Source organism: Rhinolophus sinicus, linkage group LG05 (assembly GCF_036562045.2).
Source record: "Rhinolophus sinicus isolate RSC01 linkage group LG05, ASM3656204v1, whole genome shotgun sequence".
In the NCBI taxonomy this organism is placed as follows: Eukaryota; Metazoa; Chordata; class Mammalia; order Chiroptera; family Rhinolophidae; genus Rhinolophus; species Rhinolophus sinicus.
The window spans coordinates 108935912-108957680 of NC_133755.1; the positions used below are offsets into that span (position 1 = coordinate 108935912).

The 21769-nt window shown below is 36.2% G+C and overlaps 2 protein-coding genes across 2 annotated transcripts in view; both read left to right on the forward strand.

The window, feature by feature from the left end:
* COL19A1 (collagen type XIX alpha 1 chain) overlaps nt 1-21769 on the forward strand; it is a 313236-nt gene that overhangs the window by 135753 nt on the left and 155714 nt on the right. The window contains exons 12-14 of the mRNA XM_019749266.2: nt 355-408; nt 10105-10158; nt 11774-11809. Of these exons, the coding sequence (XP_019604825.2) occupies nt 355-408; nt 10105-10158; nt 11774-11809 (144 nt within the window). The remainder of the gene's footprint in view (nt 1-354; nt 409-10104; nt 10159-11773; nt 11810-21769) is intronic.
* Nucleotides 1-21769, forward strand: part of FAM135A (family with sequence similarity 135 member A) — a 461750-nt gene that overhangs the window by 3748 nt on the left and 436233 nt on the right. The window lies entirely within an intron of this gene.

Here is a 21769-nt window from a genome sequence, read left to right on the forward strand (position 1 = left end):
AGGATATATTCTTAGAAGTGAAATTACTGGACCAAATAAAATGAACAGATTTAAGGCCCTTTATATATATTGCCAAATTGCCCTCTAGAAAGTTCCTTGTTGCTTATAGAAGGAAATAAATAATCCTTGTTTTATTTCTGCTCTAATCATTTTTATGCAGCTTTTCTTTGAACCTTTAAACTTCTCTTTCGTTTTGAAACTCAGATTTTTTTTTTTTTAATAAATGTTTCTTTTAAGGGATTAGCAAAGTAATCACATTGTTATAAATACTCAAACAATGTCACTCTCTTGTTTTTTTCTTAGCAAAAGTTCTTATATATAACATTTTTCATTGTATGAATTGTGTCTTTCTAGGGTGAGCAAGGAGAAACAGGAAATCCAGGTCTGGCTGGCATTAATGGACAAGATGTAAGCCTAACTCTTTTTTCTAATATTCTGTTTACATTTTACTACTGAAATATGCTGGCTATCTACTCCTATTAAGACTCTACCATTCTTGAAAGACTTAGCCACAATCAGAGCAAAATCAAGAATCAAGGCAGTTTTTCACATGGCTCGATAGAGGCCCACTGTTTTTAATTTCAATACAGATAGTTCATTGGCTTTAGACATAGTCAAACCTTGAAAAATTCAGGGGTTAGGGGCTCTGACCCCCATACAGTAAAAAATTTGCCTATAAATTTTGACTCACCAAAAACTTAGTTTGTTCCAGGACCCCCACATGGATATTAAAATCTGCGGATGTTCAAGTCCCCTATATAAAATAGCGGAGATCAATGCACACAGTAAGCCCTCTGTATCCACGGACTCCCAACCACAAATCAGAAACAATACAGACACTTATTGAAAAAAATTCATGCATAAGCGGACTCAGGAATTCAAATCCATGTTGTTCAAGGTCCAACTGTATTTTATACTTATATCAACAGCCCTTTCTTCCTTGCTGTTTCTGCCTTGCATTTTTCCTAGTCTTTCTTTTGGTGTCTTTTTTCTTCTTACATTCCGCTGTGGCAGGTGTTCTTACCCAGGGTTCATTTCTCATCTTACTCCAAATCTCCATCTCCTGAGGGGTCTGTATATAGGATCAGAGTGATGACTAGAAAGGGAAGAAAGGAAGGGAAACGTGTCCTCAAATCTGTGTTGTTCACCCTCTATTGCACTAGTTTGTCACCTTCCTGGATACACTTGCCTAGAGTATGCTCCAGTCCTACCATCTCCTCCCCTTCCCTTTAGGACAGTTATCACCCTGGAGTTTCACTTTGATTGTTACAATGAAATTTGATGGATACTCCAAATCTGGATTTCCTCTGAAATGTAGGCAACTCTTACATCAGGTCATCTAATTCGCCATTTACTAAAGATAAACTTTACTGGGAAAGTATCCACAGTGAGACTCATTTTTTCCCCCACAGTTTCCAGTTTCTTTCTTTCTTTCTTTTTCTTCTCTTGCATAAAAATGTTTTTGAAAGTTTCTGAAGGACCACACTGCTTGCTTTATGGATAAACAAATAAAAAAGCTAGATTTGACTCCTTAATGCCACAGAGGTGTTATGAAACCCATCTTGTATGTGGTAGATAATTATAGTGAGAAGGGAAGCTGATCATTATAATACTTGAGGCCTTTGGACAAAGGAAGAGGGATACCTGAGGGGGGGGTGCCTCTGAAAGAGAAATACCCAATGGGTTAACCTAGTAGTTAGCACTGGCATGAGGCCTGACCCTCACGTACCCACAGCTTTACTTTTGTCTGCATCCTAAGGTGCCCCATTCATATCTTTAATATGATCCTCATTCTTGTTCTTCTCCCCTTTAAAGTCATTTTTAAAACACCAGAGAATGGGAACTAGCACCAATGGCTTCTCACTAGAGGAGTCTCTGCATTTTCTCTACCTCCTTACTGTACCTCAAGACATGGAATGTTGCAGTCGTTGGGCCATACATTTAAATAGAACCTCTGATTCACGTCCATGGCCCTGATGCCTCCAAAAGTGGTAAGAGGCCTGGAGTGGAAAGTGTGTGTGTGTGTCCCAGGTCTGTCACTAGCTGAGAAAAATCACTTCTCAGAGTCTAAAGTGATGGACTATGAATAGAGTCTAAAGTCCCCCCATCACTATAATTTTCTAAAGAGATTATGAAGGTTACAAATATGAAAAGCATGGTGAAATTTAAAGCATCCATTCAGGTTTCTGGAATTCCTGCTACACACGTAAGGCACTATGGGGAAAATAAAACAGGAATACAGCTGCAGTCGGAGTATGGAAAATCCTGTATGTTTGTCCTCCCTCCTCTGAATGGAGGGGAGGTGTGGTCTAAGCTGTGTTAAATGAAGATTTGTTTTACATTGTGTCCTATAAACCTGAGAGATCTGGGGCCGTTGCCTGTGTGTTTTGTTTCTTTTTCATACTCTTCATGAAAGCAAAGACCATTTCTTGGAATCCCTAGTACTTAGTAAGTGTTTGGAGTGATTAAGTCCTCAATAATTATCTGCTAATGTTTCATTTTAAAAACAGAGAGATTATTATAATAGACTAAAATGTAAGTAATTCGAGCCTAAACTAGGATAACAGAGATGGAACGGAGGACATAGGTAGTGGTAGTGCAGAGGTAAAATATATATATAATTTGGCACTTGACTGCACTGAAAATTTAAGACTCGCCCAAGGTTTTGACTATTCATTATGGAAGGTTGTTATCTTGCAAAAAGTGCAAGAGTGTTAAAAGAAATTAACTACAGTGCTGCAAAATGTAACCAAGTTACATACATGTGGCTGTGAGGAATAAAACGAATATTTTTAGAAGTTCATTAAGATCATGTTAGAATTGAAACAGAGAAGAGATTTTTCCAAATACTTGGATAACATTGGAAAGAGACTTGAGGGTTTGAAAACTAAACTATATTCACATTACCTTAGAGGTTTGGAAATTTTTCTTGTGGTGTCTGAAAGTAAGGTGACATGGCTTTTTAGAATTAATCAATTGACACAGACATATATTTGAGTGCCTGTTACATGACCAAATGCTCTGGCAGCCATTGTGTAAGTCCCAAATCTGAACAGATCAACTTGTGGAGAAAGTCCACAGCCTAGTGGGCAGTACGACCTCTCCTCTTTGAGAAAGATCTTGGAAGAGTCCTTCACATGCCCCCGGTCACAGGGTGACATTTCTTTAGCATCGTCATTGATTAATGTAGCTCATTAGGTACATCATAAAGCATGACAGAGCACAGCAACTAACTTATCTCATTTGGTCCCTTGTTAATGTATAGAGATGATATTATTTTCCTTTCCTTAAATTTGCCAAAGATATTTAGGTGTCATGACTAAGGAGAAATAAGGAAAGTAGCGAAAGTTCTCTTTCCCCTTCATGATCACTAGGAGTAAAGAATCAAGTGCTCTGTTACCACATCGTTGGTAGTGGTGGTGTGAATACTAAGCTAGAGTCCATCAACTGTTCTCATGAGGAATTTGAACTTCCTTATGGGCTAGCTAGCCTATTTCAGAGGCAAGCAATAACAGCTTGGGAAATTAAGCAGCTTTCTTTTAGAAAATGGTAAAATCAGCCTTTAATCCTACATGCTTAACTGAAAAGTCTCTTATTTTCCCACTAACTCATACCACATTTGTCATTGCCAATTTTCTAATGCAAAAATAAACTGACTCTACACACTAAAACCATTCAGCATTTATGACAGTTCACTCAGACTTTCAATAATCGCTGGTACACGTTCTTAGGGAATGAAGGGTATTATAATAGCTATTTCAATTTGAATTAAAGTCAAGCCATGATGGGATTATAACTTCAGAAATAGCCTTTTGGAATGCTTAGTGAATCAACTCAATGGGCCAGTTCACTCTATATACTTTCCAAGTCAGAGAAAATTGGAAGAATTTAATATTCCTACTAAATGAATTCAAAAGCCTCTTTAAAATCTTTATTCTTGCATATTACATATATCTTGATGTAAATGTATCCTTTAATAATTTCTTCTGTGCCAGCTTTCTCACAAAATGGGCAAGTTCACTTCAGAAAGTGTAAACCTTATTTAAAGGGGAGTATGCAGTAGCTCTGTCTTTCTCTATGGGGCACTGTTAACATTTTGGGCAAAACATTTCTTTCCCATGTGGGGCTCTTACAAGAGCAGAATGTTTAACATCCTTGAGGATCACCAACTAAATGCCAGTAGCAGATCTTAGTCATTAGGACAAAAAATGTTCTGATATCTTTCTAAATGTATCCTTGACTCTCTGTGTGTGTGTGTATGTAAACTTTGTATTATTGGAATATTAGACTAAAGATATTGGGCTAAATACATATAGTGTAAATGGCGCGTAACAAATATCTAGTCTAAATAATGCATGCCAACCATACATTGAAGTTATCAAAAATTTGGATTGCTAGAATTTATCCTTCAAACTATAAGACCTCAGCTTTACAGACATTCTGGTTTATAATTAAATGATTCTGATTGTGACCTACTATGAGATACATTCAACAATGGCATCTGAGGACCGACTTGCATGGGAGTCTTAAAAGGTTGTTTGTGTGACCTTTGAAGCCAGAAGACACGGGATCAAATCCCAGCTCTGCTATTGTCTAGCTGTTATATTGCTTGACTCATTACTTATTCTCTCCATAACTCAGTTTCTTCATTTGCACAATGGGATCTTAACATTAATAGCTCTTAACTCATAGGTGCTTTTTTTCTGATGATTACAGAGTTATCATATGTAAAGTATGTAGGATAGTGTCTCACATACAGTAAGAGCTATATAAATATTTGCTATGTTTAGAAACTGGGTTAAATAAAACACATTTGTCTCTAATAGAAATATATTTTCACTTGTTTGTTTTTGTGGTGTTACATAAACTTGGAAAAGTAGATTTCAGTCATTGAGTTTAGTCTCTTCCTCAGAAGCTTTATTATCGTCTTTCAAACATCCCTTATCAGAATTATAGCATCTGATGTTCCTAAAACAATCACGTGAATCCCCTTATACCAATGCAATCTGTAATACTGAATACAAAAATATTAAAATCACAAAGCTGAGATATCATTTGGCAGCAGCTGGTGCCATTGCTGGGGAATAAGATGCAGTCAGTGGAATAGGTAAAGAACTGATTGGTGGGTTAAATATGTTAACAAATAACATTGTTTTGTACCATCTTCTGATTTTTGAAGATGCTACATACCATGAGTAGTAGGTCTTCTGATAAAAATTAATTTCGTAGTCTACCGCCTTTTGTAATTCTAGTTGTAATTCTGTCCTTTAGCTTTCCTTTTGCCTTTAAATGAGTTTTGTCTCCATATAACATACAGAATCAGCTATTGTGCTTTTGAAATCTTTATATACACAAGTTTTATTGAGACCCTTGATAACAGATGCCTATCTTATTCAATATTGAATTCAGAGTCTGTTGCACTTGAGTCTTTATGTTTTATGGTGAGTGCTGTTTTTTCCTCCCCAGCACTCAGTAACCATTGATAGCCCCAGTGTGACACGAGGAAAAAATTGCACTTGAGAAAAGCATTTTATAGATTGGTTCCTGGGAGCCTTCTATAATGCTATGGCCTTAAAAAACATTGTACTGTGTCGCAGGGAGACATGAGTTACATGGGCCCACCCAATGGCTATAAAAGTAGAAGCTTGACGACTGCAGTACTTCTCAATTGCATTTATTCGTACGTGAGGTAAAACACAGTTGTTACATATCCATCAAATTGAGTACAAAACTGAACAGAATGAACTATTAATTATCCCTTCAACTTAGACTTGATAAATAAAATCAGCATTTATTGAGTACCTACCATGTGCTAGTGTTTTTACAACATATGGTTTACAGAACAACCTTTCAAACTAATGATTATTTATACCTATTTTATAGGGAAGCTTAAATAACTTCTTCAAGATTACGCATAAAATGCCACTCCTTTCCTGACTCTTTTGAACTCCACATGTCTTGAGCACCTCCGATACAATTAGCCATCTCTGGGAACTGCTCCTTTCACATCTGCTATGTACTTCTGTAATAGCCCTTAATATTCACATCAACTTGTAATGGTTACATGATTCCCCCACCCCCTTCCTGACCATAGTTGATTGAACCAGGGATAGGTAGCGGAATCAATGGTCATTAAGTTCCTTCCCAGAAGTTGCAGTCAGGGTTACTTTGTCAGACAGAAATACTGAAAAAATGTTTAGGCTTTATGCCTGAAAATAATATTTTTGTAACATGTAAACTATATGATGATTATGTATCATAATAATAACTGGAACACGGCACCGATGTACCCAGAACTTCTGTATTCCTATGTCCCGCCCCAGAGCTAGCCATTTTCCTGAATATTGTGTTTAATGTTCTCTTCCATTTAAAAAAAGTGTTTGCATATTCATAGGTTCATAGGTTTAGTCTGACATGTTTGTAGATGTGTAATACTCTTTGTTGAATAAATAGATAATTGGTGTCTTTCTCAGCCATTTCTTTCTTCAGGTTTGTCTTTTTTCTGTATAGTGTTACACATGCAAGATGGGAGTAAACCTCTTTTTATAAATTTCTCAGCTCAGTAAATGGCAGAGCTTCCTAGCCAGTTATTTAAGCCAAGTGCAAAACACCCTCTGTGCCTCTGTCCCCACTTCCAGGGTGTCTGCAAGTCCTGCTTTCCAGTATGTGCCTAATCTGACCACTTCTCTCCATCTCCACTGTCACCATCCATCTCATCCATACTGCCCTCTTGATTTTTTTTTTTTTTTTTTGAAACAGAGTCGCATCATGTCATTTCCAGTCTTAAACAATAAGTAGCTTCCCATTGTACTTAGAACAAAACCTATTTTTCTTACCATGGCCTGCAATTCTCTGTGTGTCATGACCTCTGGCTAATCTTGACTTATCTCTTGATCCTTACCTGCTTGCTCATGACACTCCTTTCATCCTGGAGGCTTTAGTGTTAGGTGTCCCCTCTATCCTCAGCACCCCAAAATAATAGCATGGCTGGATCTTTTGAAACAACAAATGTTACCACAGAGGCTGTTTCTGACCCCCAACTTAAATAGCAGCTCTTTCTTCCTTCACACTTATCATATTCAGCCTGTTGATCTGTTTATTGTTAGTCACCCTTCTCTCATAACATGAGTTCCATAAAGGCAGGAATTTTGGGTTTCTTAAGGAGAAAAATTATTCTGAAACTTGTTACAATGGTAGGAAGATACTTTATTCAAGACTATTGCATAAGAGTATTGCAATAGGGAAGAAGAGAGATTGGGCTCAACCCTGAATACAGCCAGGACTAGTGGGGATTTATAGCCAACAAATGGAGTGATGGCTCAATGAATGGAAAATTACTAAGAGCAAAAATCAAGGTAGGGGGATTTTTACTACACTGACCTAGCAGGATTCTTGCTAAAGGCAGGCCAAAGATATCAAAGGTGGACGGTGAAGAACTTGATCAGATATCAAAGGTAGGGGATTCTCTCTAAAGTGACTTAGCAAGATTCTTGCTAAAACAGGACTAGATAGGCCACATAGGACAGGACTAGGACCAAGGTTGAGGCCTAGTCAAGAAAAGGGCTCAGAGGAGCCTGACTAAAGTTTGGTCAAGGACAGTCTTTGTCACCTTTGTGTTGTTTTTTGTATACTTGTATAATACTATCTAATAGTAACATAACACACTGTTATAGGAGGTCTGACAATTAAGTTCACAAACTCATCCTAGAAAAAGTGCTACATACCTCATTGCTGAATATCACTATGGTCACCTTCCAAGTGCTCCCCTTGGGAAGCTATGCACCAACACCAGCACCCAGACCACCCTTCAGAGCAATTTGGGAACTCTTTTTCTAGAATAGCCATAAGGGTTTTTGTCCTATTACCCTCAATGTCCTGAATGTTATCAAAATGTCTTCCTTTCAATATTTCCTTTATCTTTGGGCAAAGAAAGAAGTTACTGGGGCCAGATCAAGTGAGTAGGGAGGGTGTTCCAATATAGTTATTTGTTTACTGGCTAAAAACTCCCTCACATACAGTGCCATGTGAGCTGGTACATTGTCATGATGCAAGAGCCATGAATTGTTGGCAAAAAGTTCAGTTCGTCTAACTTTTTCATGCAGCTTTTTCAGCACTTCCAAATAGTAAACTTGGTTAACTGTTTGTCCAGTTGGTGCAAATTCATAATGAATAATCTCTCTGATATCAAAAAAGGTTAGCAATATCGTTGCAACAAGTTCACGAACTTAATTGTCAGACCTTCATATGTTATGTAATATTATGTATATACTTATGTATATGTTATTTGATAATATCACAAACTCAAGAGAAATGTAAGTGTATTACATTTCTAGTAGCAGCCACATTAGAAAAGTAAAAAGAAATGGTGAAACTGATTTTAATAATATATTTTATTTAATACCATATGCAAAATGTTATCATTTCAATACATAATCAACAGAAAAATTATGAATGAGTATTTTACATTTTTTTGGATTATCAAAAAACCCAATAGTATTTTACAGTCACAGCATATGTCAATTCAGACGAGTCATATTTCAAGAACTCAAAAGCTACATGTGGCTCATGGCTACTGTATTGACCATTGCAAGTCTAAAAACTAGAAGAGTGACTGCACACAGGTATACAATAAATGTTTATTGAATAAATGGATAAATGAATGAGTGAATTAAGAATAAAATCTATTCATAGAACTGGCATTTTTCTTTTCCCAAGTGTTCAGAATATGTTGGTGCCAAGTTTTACTTCAGAGACCTGTATAAATAGAGTATGTGTTGCTTGATTTGGGAAGGAATAGATATTTTAAATAATAAGAGAATATCACCTCTCAAATATGATTTAATTTTTCACTCATCCTTTTTCTACAAATACTCCAAGGTACTGATGGAAGAAACATAGCTATAAATTTCATCCACAGAAATACTTACGCAATTACAAAGGTTTTATTTACCAATGAGATGCTGTTTTCTTCCATTAAATTTTTTTCTTAAAGTGTAAGACCACACTTTTCACATACTCCCTGCAACAAGATTTTAAGTACCCAGTTTTCTTTTGCTCCTTTAAATCCATTAGTGGCATCTGTATTGAGTAGCTACGGATGATGACATTTGTCATTGTTTATTCACTATGAAATGTCAGAGCAGTGAAAGCTGGATCCTTCAGCTAAGAACAACAACAGTAAGACACCCAGATTTACTGGGCATTGTGTGGCTTCAGAATACTTATTTTTTCCATTATTGTTCTTCTCTTATTCCATGTGTTAAATTAAGGACAAGGAAAGATTTTTTTTTTTCTTTTTTACCACACAGGATGTGTCTATCTTACTTTCTATTTACACTATGAATACATTCAGCTGTAAAACTGATCTCCTCCACTGAAATCTATTGTGCTATTCTGAAATCTGTCATTTCTGAGTCAGATCAACTAAATACCCACTAAAATACCCAGGAGTTTAGAAGATTCATGAATATATTTATCCATATGCTATGTCTTATATGCTTTCATTTGATATCTTTATAAGTCCAGGTTAAATAAAAAGAGATAGATAAGAATTAGAGAACTAAAACATACTTTAAAACAGAAAAGAGATTACATTTTAGTTCCAGCTTTGTGAGTGATAGGAAAAGAATACATCTTTCATTTCATTTCCCCCCACAATTAGATTTCTTGATAGAGACATAAAAATGTTTTTGATTTAAATCTTGAATTTGGGGGGCAACCTTTATAAAAGCCAAATCAGTGCTAAATCAGAGGTATTTACAACATCCACAAATTTAATCCAAAGTGGATACTTCAAAGCTCATATAAATCTAAATGATGTTCTCCCAGATGGTGAATTAATGTAATTTTAGCAGGAAGCAAAGTTGCACAAATATGCAGTATTGAGGACTCACACTGATTGAATGTATCTGTACCCACCACAGAACAGATGTTGCTTGTCATTTTAGTGCCAGTTGTCTCTGTTTCTCTCTATATGACACACTGAAGAATGGGATTTGGGAGTTCAGTAAATTATGATTTATTTTGTGACGAATGACTTGTTAGAAATTGAAGCTTTCTGTGAACTGTGTGCAGAAATCACATTGGTTGTATTTTTTTGTGCAGGGTTTGAAAGGTGACTTGGGTCCTCGTGGTCCACCTGGCCAAAAAGGAGAAAAGGTATCATGTGCACCCAGAAATGTGCCAATCTTTTCTTAAGAAAACCCTGGGAAACTGTGCAGTGACTTTTCATGGAGACTGTCTACCTGCCAAAAGTTAATTTTGTTAAAATTAACCAAAGGCTGTTATGCTCAAAGCATCTGAACAAGAAAAGTCTTTTGGGTTCATTTAATTAGTTTGAAGGGACCAAATGCACAAACGCTAGTCAACATGAATTTGGGTTTATAAGATTTCCCTGCTCTCTCCCTTGCTTAACAGCGTTAGGTATTCCATCACCAAATTAACAACCGTGTCCTGGATCAGGGAACCTTGGCAGTAGCACTGCGCTGCTAATGTAATGGTGAGGCAGGTGGCCTTTGGGGGAAAGGAGCCCAACTTAGTATTCATTCTTAGTCTGAATGCTCCGTTTCCTGCCACCTTTGCTCGTATACCATTTTATAATGGCATATTGGCAATTCACCTTGAAACTAGAATTAAGAAATCGTAAAAGCAAGAGTCTTTTGGTGTAAGGTTATCGGATGATCCCAATCAGATGAGAGTTGTATGTGTGGGTGGTTAGCATTGTTTTTGTTCTCCATCCTCAGCATGTTTAGAAACCCTTGTCTGTCTTCAATATTTACCTCTGCATTAAAGCTGGTCTTGCAAATCGGTCCTCAGTGAGTGATTCAAGCTACATCAATGTTCCTTCACAATTATTGGTTATTTTAATTCAGTTGTCTCAAAAATAATGAGTACACAATGCTAAGTCTTAACTTTTGAGGTGACTATATTAGATGAGAAAGAGAAAGTTATAGAGATACGGTCAGCATGAGCATACTACATCCCAGTGCCTTGTGCCACATAGTGTGTGGTCTCCAGAAGTGTCCACCTAAATAAAGACTGTAGCAGTGAGGCTTGGTCTTAATGGCTAAGAGTTCATATGAATTAAATAGGGGTACTGATACACAGGCATATAGGTGAAATATTTATGAATTGGGAAACAGTGAACTTTTAGATGAATCATTTTTTAAACATTTTGTATACTTGGTCAATATATCCACCTGGTAATTTGTAGCCACATAGGTCAGCAAAGCAATTTTAGTATTGAAAACTACATAAATGTAGGCAAAATTGATGGCAAGTGCAATGATGGCAAGTGCAATGATGGCAAGTGCAATGCCGATTCAGCAGAGCTTTAGAGGAGGCAATGCGACCACTTCTTGCAGCTGGGAGGCACGGAGTGGGGACATCCATTTATTCTTTCTGCTGATCCTCATACTAACTTTTCCAGAAAAATTATCTGTCACTGTGACACTTCACAGCTGCTCCATTGGCAAGTAACCATATTTGAAGAGATACTCTTTCTAATTTTGGATTAGTAGACAAAAGAATATAAATTAGATTATTTTAGCTTTGCAAAACAAGTTCTGCAAAAAGCATGGGAGTGCACAAGGTAATATTTATATCATGAGAGCTAAAAGCACATGGTATGTACAGAGACTTTTATCAAGATAAAATTCTATTCTTTCCTTCAAGATTTAGCTAGACATTGCTTCTATCCATTCAGAAAATTTATAAATAACATGTTTCAAAAGGAGACTATTGGTAATTGCAACTTTTCTTTACTCTATCGTAGGGAGATACAGGGCCTCCGGGACCACCAGCCTTAGCTGTAAGTATTCTTGAAATCAAAATTCAAAATTGAAATACGTTACCCTATTTATTACTTACACTACATCATGACTAAACCAGAATTTAAGCCATAGGGTATTTTGAGAATTAAAAGTGACCTTAGAGTACATCTAGCCAAACTTCCCATTGTTGAAGATGGGGCATCTACTCACAATAGTGAAGTATTTAACCTGAGGTTATACAGGGAATTACTAGAAAAGTCTGAAAGCGGTACCTATCCTGAGCAATTTTCTCTAACCTCCATATGGTTCATAATTTTGCCCTTTAAATGTTTAACATGACTTTTAAAGTTAATGGAAGCAGAGACAAGTCTACGTATTCTAAAACTGTTAACAGAACAAAAGAAACTATAATCACCCAGTAGGTAAACACAGGTACCTATTTAAACTGATTGTTACATTCCCCCAAATCTGCCTAAGACCATTGTTTTTCTTCTATGTGATTTGCTTCTAAGAGTTGCAAATGATAAAATGTCAATATTTCAGTAACAGATTTATGGGAAAAGTTTATAATGTGCACATAATGGGATTATTCTCATTTAAATGGTTCATCATTTATTAAGCATTTAGTCATAAATATGTAATCCTTTTATATTTAGATACAATTTACAGTGATAGCCTTTCTTCATAGGCCATTAAGGATTCTCATTTAACTTAAAGATTTGGTTTAAGAATGACTCTAAGCCTAATGAAAAAGAGTTTTTTAAATAAGATCATCCGTAGCCTGAGGTCTCTCGAATTTAATGTTGATATTTCCTAATGACATAAATTAAAATTTAAATCATAAGTTTTCAAAGAACCATCACAGTTATGGTAGGTTGGGTTTAAAGGAGTCTTCCAGCATCTGGACGGAGCCTTTCTCAACGGGGCAGTACAGGAGTCTCAAAGGTGGTGTGGCTTTGATAACGTTTGTATTTATCACTGTACTTGAAAATGTCATTCTCACATTATAAACCTTAACAATTTCTCACGCAAGTAATATTTGCAATAATTACTTCAACAACAAATATTTCTTTATAAATGAAAAATCTAAGGACCCAAACAGATGACTGACTGAGGAATACCCAAATTCCATTTGTATTGGAATTCAGTCCTTGAAGCCTCTGTTTTCAAGATGGAAATAAAACTCTTTATTTGAGAGGAGGTTTTAACTGCATATTTTTCTATTTGTTTGTTGTATGTGGAGTTTACTTTCAAAATGGTTTGGCAGTGGTGTAGATTCAGGTTGCTCATTTTACTTAGGTCACATGTTTCTTTTTCTTCAATTAAGTTTATATGCTCAACCACTTCCTTTAGTTATCTTATTTCCTAGTTGTTTTCAACTTGTGTTTGGAGACAAAATGCAATCTATGTATATCATTTCACCTGATATGCAGTGTTGGCATGGCAGCCAGAAAGTTGTATTAGATTATATCTGTTTTGTGGATTTTTGATGAGAGCTGTGGTCTTCCTTCCAAGTAGCACTCTATAGCTATCTCTTTGTACTCTTCAGATGACAGACACTAAGGAAGTACAAACTAATTTTTATATAAAGATATGTCAAGGTAAAAAGACTGTGAAATGAAGTGTTCTATTTCATGAAGTAAAATATTAATATTATTTGGGTATGACTGTTTATATACTACATCATTGATGTAGCTAATCAACTGTTAACTATGAAACAGAGAAGAAGTAAAATTAATACCAACTTACCATGCACTAAATATTTAATTGAGCTTATAATGCAGATTGATGCATTTTAATGAAGTGATTGATAGCTGTCTTCAAGGACAAAAAATTAATGACCCCACTATATCTGAATTAAATGAGGCACTGATATATAGGAGTCAGTAACCTGAGAGTTCACCCATAGTGGTTCTAGCTGCACACTAAACTCCATTAGGGAGCTTTAAAATATACCCATGGGTGCCTCCACCCCCACAAATTAAAGCTCAGTAGATATGATGTGGAACCAGTGTATTTAAAAGGCTCTCCAGGTAATGCTGAATATGCAGCTGGAGTTGAAAGCCACTGTTTATGGGAACTATAATGGAACAAGCTCTTTCTCTACTTGTAAAATTCCTTTAGACTTTTGAAGAAGTCTGGCTTTGACCTCAAATCCAGCTCAATGCATGATAATAAAAGAAACATCTCTTTCGTTTAGGGAGGCATATTAGGAAAATGAAATTAAGATTGAAGCCTGCTTGGTTAAGTGGAAGAGATTAGGTAGGAAGTTAGCTTTAATTAGAGCTTTAACGTAGCCATCCAAGGACTCCTGTGGGCTCAGGAGCCTTAATGCTTCTCAAAATTTAATGTGCAGAGGGACATTGTTCAAATGCATATTTTACTTCTTCGGACTGAGGTGAGAGCCCGAGATTCTCCATTTGTAACTAGAGGATGCAGATACAGCTACTCCTCAGACCACACTTTGACACAAGGGCTTAGCACCCAGCCTCCAGTTGTCCTGCAGACTCTGCCCCATTCCAGAGATCAGTGCCTCACCTGAACTACACATTAGAATCACTGTGGTACTTTCAAAACTCCACTTCCCAGGCTGCACCATATACTGATAAAGTCAGAATCTCTGGTCATTTGAAAGGTATCCCAAGCAATTCCAATGTGTAGCCAAGTTTGAGAACTAATGCCCAGAAAGCACGTGCATGTTGAATACTTTTCTCCACAGCTTCCTTTCAGAGCTTGAGCAAATAATTTAGAATTATTCATTACATAAGTATTTGTATCAAAAACACCCAACCTGATTACTTCTGAAGCTTCCAGGAAATGTCAGATGCTCTATTAATACATGTGCTTTGGTTCCTGATTACTTGGTTATAGAGGATGAACTCCCATCTCCACATTTACAACCCACTAGCAAGTCCATCAACAATCCTTCCTTGAGCCAGGTCACAAGCATTGGTAAGTCCAGTACAAAGAATTCCAGAGACTATCTAAGCATACAGAGCTGAGCTGCCTGAATAAATAAGGAAAAAAAATATTGAATACTCTTTTCCCTCTAAAATATACATGCTATATTTATTTTACTTTTATTTGTAGTTTGCTGAATAAGAAATTAAGAGAAATCATTATTGAGCTCACTGAAACATTGAGTTTACTGATGCAGGGCAATCCTTTTTGACGCAGAACATTTTTGTGAAGGATCGTGATTATCACCATTATTTTCATGTCCCTGTGGATGACCATGCTTTGATTATTATTTTTAATTTTAAAAATCATATAGAACCATATCATTGTAAAAAAAACATCTAATACTAACCATCTATTTTAAATAAATGTTACTTTGGTTTTTACTTATATTTTTTTCTTATGACTGATTGTCTATAATTGGGTCTCAGTGGATGAGACAGATAAAGGAGTGAGAGAGGCCAAGTGTAAAGGAATAAGAAAAGGCAATGGTGAGGAAATGGTACGAAACATAGACCAGAGTCCTAGAAACGGTTTCATTAATTAAATTCAACTGCAACAGCTCTTACTCTTTTATTCACCTTTACTTTTCCCACCACCTTGACGTGTTCTTACTGCCAATGACCAGTACAACCTTACTTCACTCTCCAGTATACAGGAAAACTCTTACTGAGAAAACCAACCAAAACCGTGCTGTCATTTGCAAATGCAGTGTGTACTAATAAACTCCCTTATTATGTGAAGTAATGAGATCCCATTTAAAATTCCACAATTGAATCCCTTTGATAGCATTTGAATCGTTCTATAGATTCATGTTCATGGATCATGTGGAAAGAACACCAGTATGACTGCCTCAGGGGAAAAAAAAGCTAAAAAGAAGAAGGAGGAGGAGGAAGAAGGGGGAGGGGAGGAAAAACAGAAGGAAGGAAGGAAGGAAGGAAGGAAGGAAGGAAGGAAGGAAGGAAGGAAGGAAGGAAGGGGAAATCTAGATCCTGGAAAGATTTGAGTAAAAGTTATGGCATTATCTGTCAGTTACATCCTTTAACCTTTAAATATTCTGTCAGCCTACTTGACTTGGAAAAAAATTGAATCACACTTTTTTTTTTTTTTAAGGGGAACAGGACTTTATTGGGGAACAGTGTTTACTTCCAGGCCTTTTCTCCAAGTCAAGTTGTTGTCCTTTCAGTCTTAGTTGTGAAGGGCGCAGCTCAGCTCCAGGTCCAGTTGCCGTTTTCTAGTTGCAGGGGGCACAGCCCACCATCCCTTGCAGGAGTCGAACAGGCAACCTTGTGGTTGAGAGGATGCACTCCAACCAACTGAGCCATCCAGGAGCTCAGCGGCAGCTCAGCTCAAGATGCTGTGTTCAATCTTAGTTGCAGGAGGCTGAGCCCACCATCCGTTGCGGGACTCGAGGAGTTGTACAGGCACCCTTGTGGTTGAGAGCCCACTGGCCCATGTGGGAATCGAACTGACAGCCCCCGGAGTCAGGAACATGGAGCCCCAACCGCCTGAGCCACCGGGCCAGCCCATTGAGTCACACTTTTTGATACAATATTAATAAACATGCCAAATTTCCCAGTTACTTTCTTTAATTTATAGCCTTTCCAGATTATTCTAACAATGAAAGATTAAGGAATGAGCTTAAGTATAAATTTGTGAATATATAAGTGGAACATATGGAAAGTAGTTTATAAAACAGTGTCCAAGAATCTTCACTAAATACTTTTTTAACAAAATGTTCCCTGGAGATGTGGTAAGAAGAATAAAACTTTTATATCAAAAGGTGAGAATGTGGTTGAATTTTAAAAACAAGAAATAATAATCTGTGCTTGACACCATAAACTCACTTCCATGTATGTATCTCTTGCTAGGCATGTTTTCAACATACACAGATGGTTAAAAATTAAAAAAAAAAAAATCAAATCACTTTGATGTATTTTCAGCCTCATGGATAACAAACTTGCTATTTAGTACTAAATTAACTATTGTATAAACATAGTAGGCTATTCAATAGCTTACAATAAATGCAATTTTAATGTTCTAAAGCAGGGGTATCCAAACTGCGGCCCACGGGCCAACTGTGGCCCACAATCCATTTTTAATTGGGCCACAGCAAATTCCAAAAATATATTTAGTTTACTTAAATAAACCAGGTGAGGCAATACGTACTTCACCTTGAGTGAGTGGCCTGGCTATTTGTGTATTTTGACGCATATGGCCCTTGGTAAAAAACGTTGAAAAAAGTTTGGACACCCTGTTCTAAAGAAATAAATATGAGATTTTAAACACTGATTTAAGCTAATCAATTGATCATTTTTTTCCTTATCCTTTTTTATATATCAAACTGATAACATTTTTAAGAACAACACAACCTGTCATATCCTAAGTAATAATAAATAACAATAATAAGTGGCAAACATTTACTGAGTGCCTACTGCATGTTATTTATTCCATTCCTTAAACAACCTTCTGAGATATAAAATGATTATTACCACATAACAGGTGAGGGAACTGAGGACTAGAAAATCAAAATAACTTGTCCGAGGTTCCAGAGATAATAAGTGACAGAGCTAATATTGAAATAGTTGTTTGACTCTAAAGTCTAAGCTTTTCTTTTTTTTGAGAGATGCATATCATTTTACTTAAAGAAGTATTCTCTTCTTATTTTATTGTATTTTCCAGTTTTATTGAGACATAATTGACATATAACATTGTGTAAATTAAAAGTGTACAATGTAGTGAATTTATATATGCATAGATTGCAAAGTGATTACCACCATAATGTCAGTTAACAGCTGCGGGGAGCAGCTGGGAAAATAGCAGCCAGGGTACAGCAAAAACATGAATCCTACCCTACCAACCATTTTGCAGATTCCATCAGGAAGCTGCCCAGGAGCCACTGGGGATCTCTCACCTGGAGATCCCTCCATAAGCACCCCCAAAGCTACCCATGTCTCATGTACACACCCCATCTCCACCCCTGTAGGCACTGCAGGGCAACAAGAAAGAGGCTTTGCAGAAAAACAATCCTAAAATTTATATGGAACAACAAAAGACACTGACTAGTCTAAGCAATCCTGAGAAAGAAGAACAAAGCTGGAGGCATCACACTTCCTGATTTCAAACTATGTTGCAAAGCTGTAATAATCAAAACAATATGGTACTGTCATAAAAATTTACACATACCCCACTGGAATAGAACCAGCAGCCCAGAAATAAATGCATGCATACAAATATACACTCAAATAATATTTGAAAAGGGAGCCAAAAATATTCAATGGAGATAATACAGTCTCTGCAATAAATGGCATTGGAAGAGCTGGATAATCACATGCTAAAGAAGGATTTGGATCCCTATTTTACACCACTCAAAAATTAACTTGGCGTGGATTAAAGACTTAAATGTAAGAGCTTAAACTATGAAACTGCTAGAAGAAAACATAGGGAAAATATACTTGACATTGGTCTTAGCAATGAAATTTTTGACTATGGCATCATAAGCACAAGCAACAAAAGAAAAAAAGCACCATCAAATTCAAAAGCTTCTGCACAATAAAAGAAATGAGCAACAAATGAAAAGGCAGACTATGAAATGGGAGAAAATATTTGCAAACCATGTATCTGATAAGGGGTTAACATCCAAAATATATAAGGAACTCACATAACTCAATAGCAAAACAAACAAACAAAAATAAATAACTAAACAAATAATTACGTAGACATTTCTTCCAAAAAAAGACATACAATTGGACAAGAAGTACGTGAAAAGGTGCTCAGCTTCACTGATCATCAGGGAAATGCAAATAAAAACCACAATGAAGTATCACCTCATACCTGTTAGGATGGCTATTATCAAAAAGACAAAACATGTTTGTGAGGAAGTGGGTGAAAGGGAACCTTTGTGCACTGTTGGTGGAATGTAAATTGGTGCAGCCACTATGAAAAACAGTATGGAAGTTACTCAAAAAATTAAAAATAGAGCTACCTTATGACCCAACAATCCCACTTTTAGGTATATATCCAAAGGAAATGCTGTATCTCAGAGATAATCTGCATTTCCATGTTCATTCCAGCATTATTCACAATGGCTAGGACATAGAAACAACCTAATTGTCCATTGATGAATGAATGGACAAAGGACATGTGAGATACACACACACACACACACACACACACACACACACACACACACACATATTATTCAACAACAAAAAGAAGGAAATCCTGCCATTTGTGACAGCATGGATGGACCTTGAGGACATTATGCTAAGGGAAATAAATCAGACAAATACTATGTTCTCACCTATATGCAGAATCAATAAAAGCTAAATTCATAGAAACAGATAGTAGAATGGTGGTTACCAGGGGTGGAGGGTAAGGGAAATGGGGAGATGGTGGTCAAAGGGTACAAACTTCTAGTTATAAGATACATTAGCTCAGGATCTAATGTACAGCATGGTGATTATAGTTAACAATACTCTATTACATATTTGAAAGCTGCTAAGAGACTAGACCTTAAATGATATCACCGCACACACACACAAAGGTATTTATATGAGGTGATGGAGGTGTTAACTAACCTTATTGTGGCAATCGTTTCACTGTATACACATGTATAAAATCATCTGGTTGTAGACCTTACACTTACACAATATTATATGTCAATTTTATCTCAATAAAGCTGTGGGGGGGGCGTGGAGAAGTGAGTTACTGATAAATTTAAAATGGCTCTTCTATTGATATTTATAATTTACAAAGCATATATTTACAGTCATGTGTTGCTGACAGGGATATGTTCTGAGAAATGTGTCTTTAGGCAATTGTGTGAACATCACAGAGTGCACTTACACAAACCTAGACGGCATAGCCTACTACACACCGAGGCTGTATGGCATAGCCTATTGCTCCTGGGCTACACGCTGTACAGCATGTTACTGTACAAAACAACACAAGATCAAATCAAGCACAAGACAAAATGATGCAATCAGGAGACAAAGTAATCACAAAATGTATGAGGCCACTGCCTGCGTAACAAGGCATACTGTTTTACAGCAAACTTTAAAAACAAAAAGTAGAAAGAGTACACTCTAAAATAACCATAAAACTATAGTATAGTAAATATATAAACCAGTAACATAATCATTTGTTATCATTATCAAGTATTATGTACTGTACATAATTGTATGTGCTACACTTTTATACAAGAGGCAGTGTGGTAGGTTTGTTTGCACAGCATCACCACAAACCTGTGAGTAAGGCATTGCAATGGCTATGACATCACTAGGTGGTAGGAATTTTTCAGCTCCATTATAACTTTATGGGACCACTGTTATGTATGTGGTCCGTCACTGACTGGGACGTCAGGCAGCACAAGACTACGGTATTTACATGAATTAAAACCAACACTGGATTAGGAAAACTTATAATGACATCCAAATTTGTTTGATTAAAATACAGTTCATATAAGATTATTCTGAAATCATGAAGATTTTGACATAAAAATCCTCTATTAAAGGTAAATAGTTTATGGTTTATTCATAGTTTTTGAATTATGGCATTATATATTAGATTTTTCCTTACATTTAAATATAGTTATAAATTCTTGCATTTAAATATGCATTTAAATATTTAAATATGTAGTAAGTACAAATTCTTTGATTCTTTGTCATTTGTTGTTAATCTTAATTTTATGTAAATATAGCCTGTCTTTCTATATAATTTTTAAATATTGTGTATGTTTTATATCCTTACGATTACTTACTGTTACCAGCTTTTCAAATAAATATACTGCTGTTTTTGTAGTAAAATTTTGCTAAAATCCCTAACTGAAGCTTCAGAAGTAAGGCATTATTGAAATGAGGCGGTTCGCTAATGCCTCTGCCTCCTTCCCTCTTTTCTCCTTTGGCCTTTGCATGTCATGTCCAACAAGACATGCGGGTGAAGGTAGAACAGTGCTGCTTCACATAATATATCCACTAATTTTAGTTCCCAGGAAAATGGCTGTGTTGCTCTGGCCCTGTCTCTTTGGGGAGTTATTAAATACTCATCCAGATGGCAGCAAATGTTTACACAGAAGCCAAAGGTTTAGTCAGTCAACAGCAGAAGTGTCTTAGACATGCTTACTAAATGATACTTTAAATGCCAGTTCCTTGGGGCCCAGATAAATCCAGCTTAAGTGAAAATTAGGCACAGAGAGGGAGCACAGATTTCACAGTATGAAAACTACCTTAAATACCATAAGCAACTGAGAGAAAATCTCAGCTGGTCATTTATAAATCAAATGACACACAAATTAACAGATGGCCCTAATGTGCAAGAGATCATATAGTATTCATATAAGGGAAGGCTTTAAATACGTTTGTTTCTAAATTAGCATATACAAGATACAAAAATGATCAGTTCAGTAGATGATATGGTCCCTCCCCCCCGCCCCCCCCCTTCCCCCGTCCTCCCTCCTTTTTGCCTACCCAGTTGTTTGAATGCTAACTAGGTGTCAGATACTATGCTAGGTACTGGGGACACAAATAAAGAGCACTCATTGTTGTTGCCTTCTGGAAACCTATTTGGTTTAGGAAAAAGCAACCAGTTGGTTAAAGTTGATCATTTTTAAACTGAGCATTTCCAATTAGTATATAAATAGCCTACAGTATTTGTGCGACTGTAGTTATTTGGCCTACAAAAAAACTTTTAGTTATTTCAGAAAAAAACATTTTTACTAGAAGTCTAATGCTGTAACTTAAATAGTTACTTTAAATCCATAAATCACAGATTCAACTGAATAATTCTTTTTTTACTAAAATTCCTGAGGAACTATAACCATCTCTTTTTACTTGAATGAAATATTAAATTCTTGTTAAATGCCCATAAAGCATAATTCCTCCTGCTGTTCTAACTAGAATAAATAGATGTTCTATAGCATATACATACTGTGTATATATGTATATATAAATATATGTACTATAGCATAATAATCAACAGGTAATTCAGTTTAAGATTATTTTAAATTTCTCACATATTAAAATCTGAGTTATTTATATGGT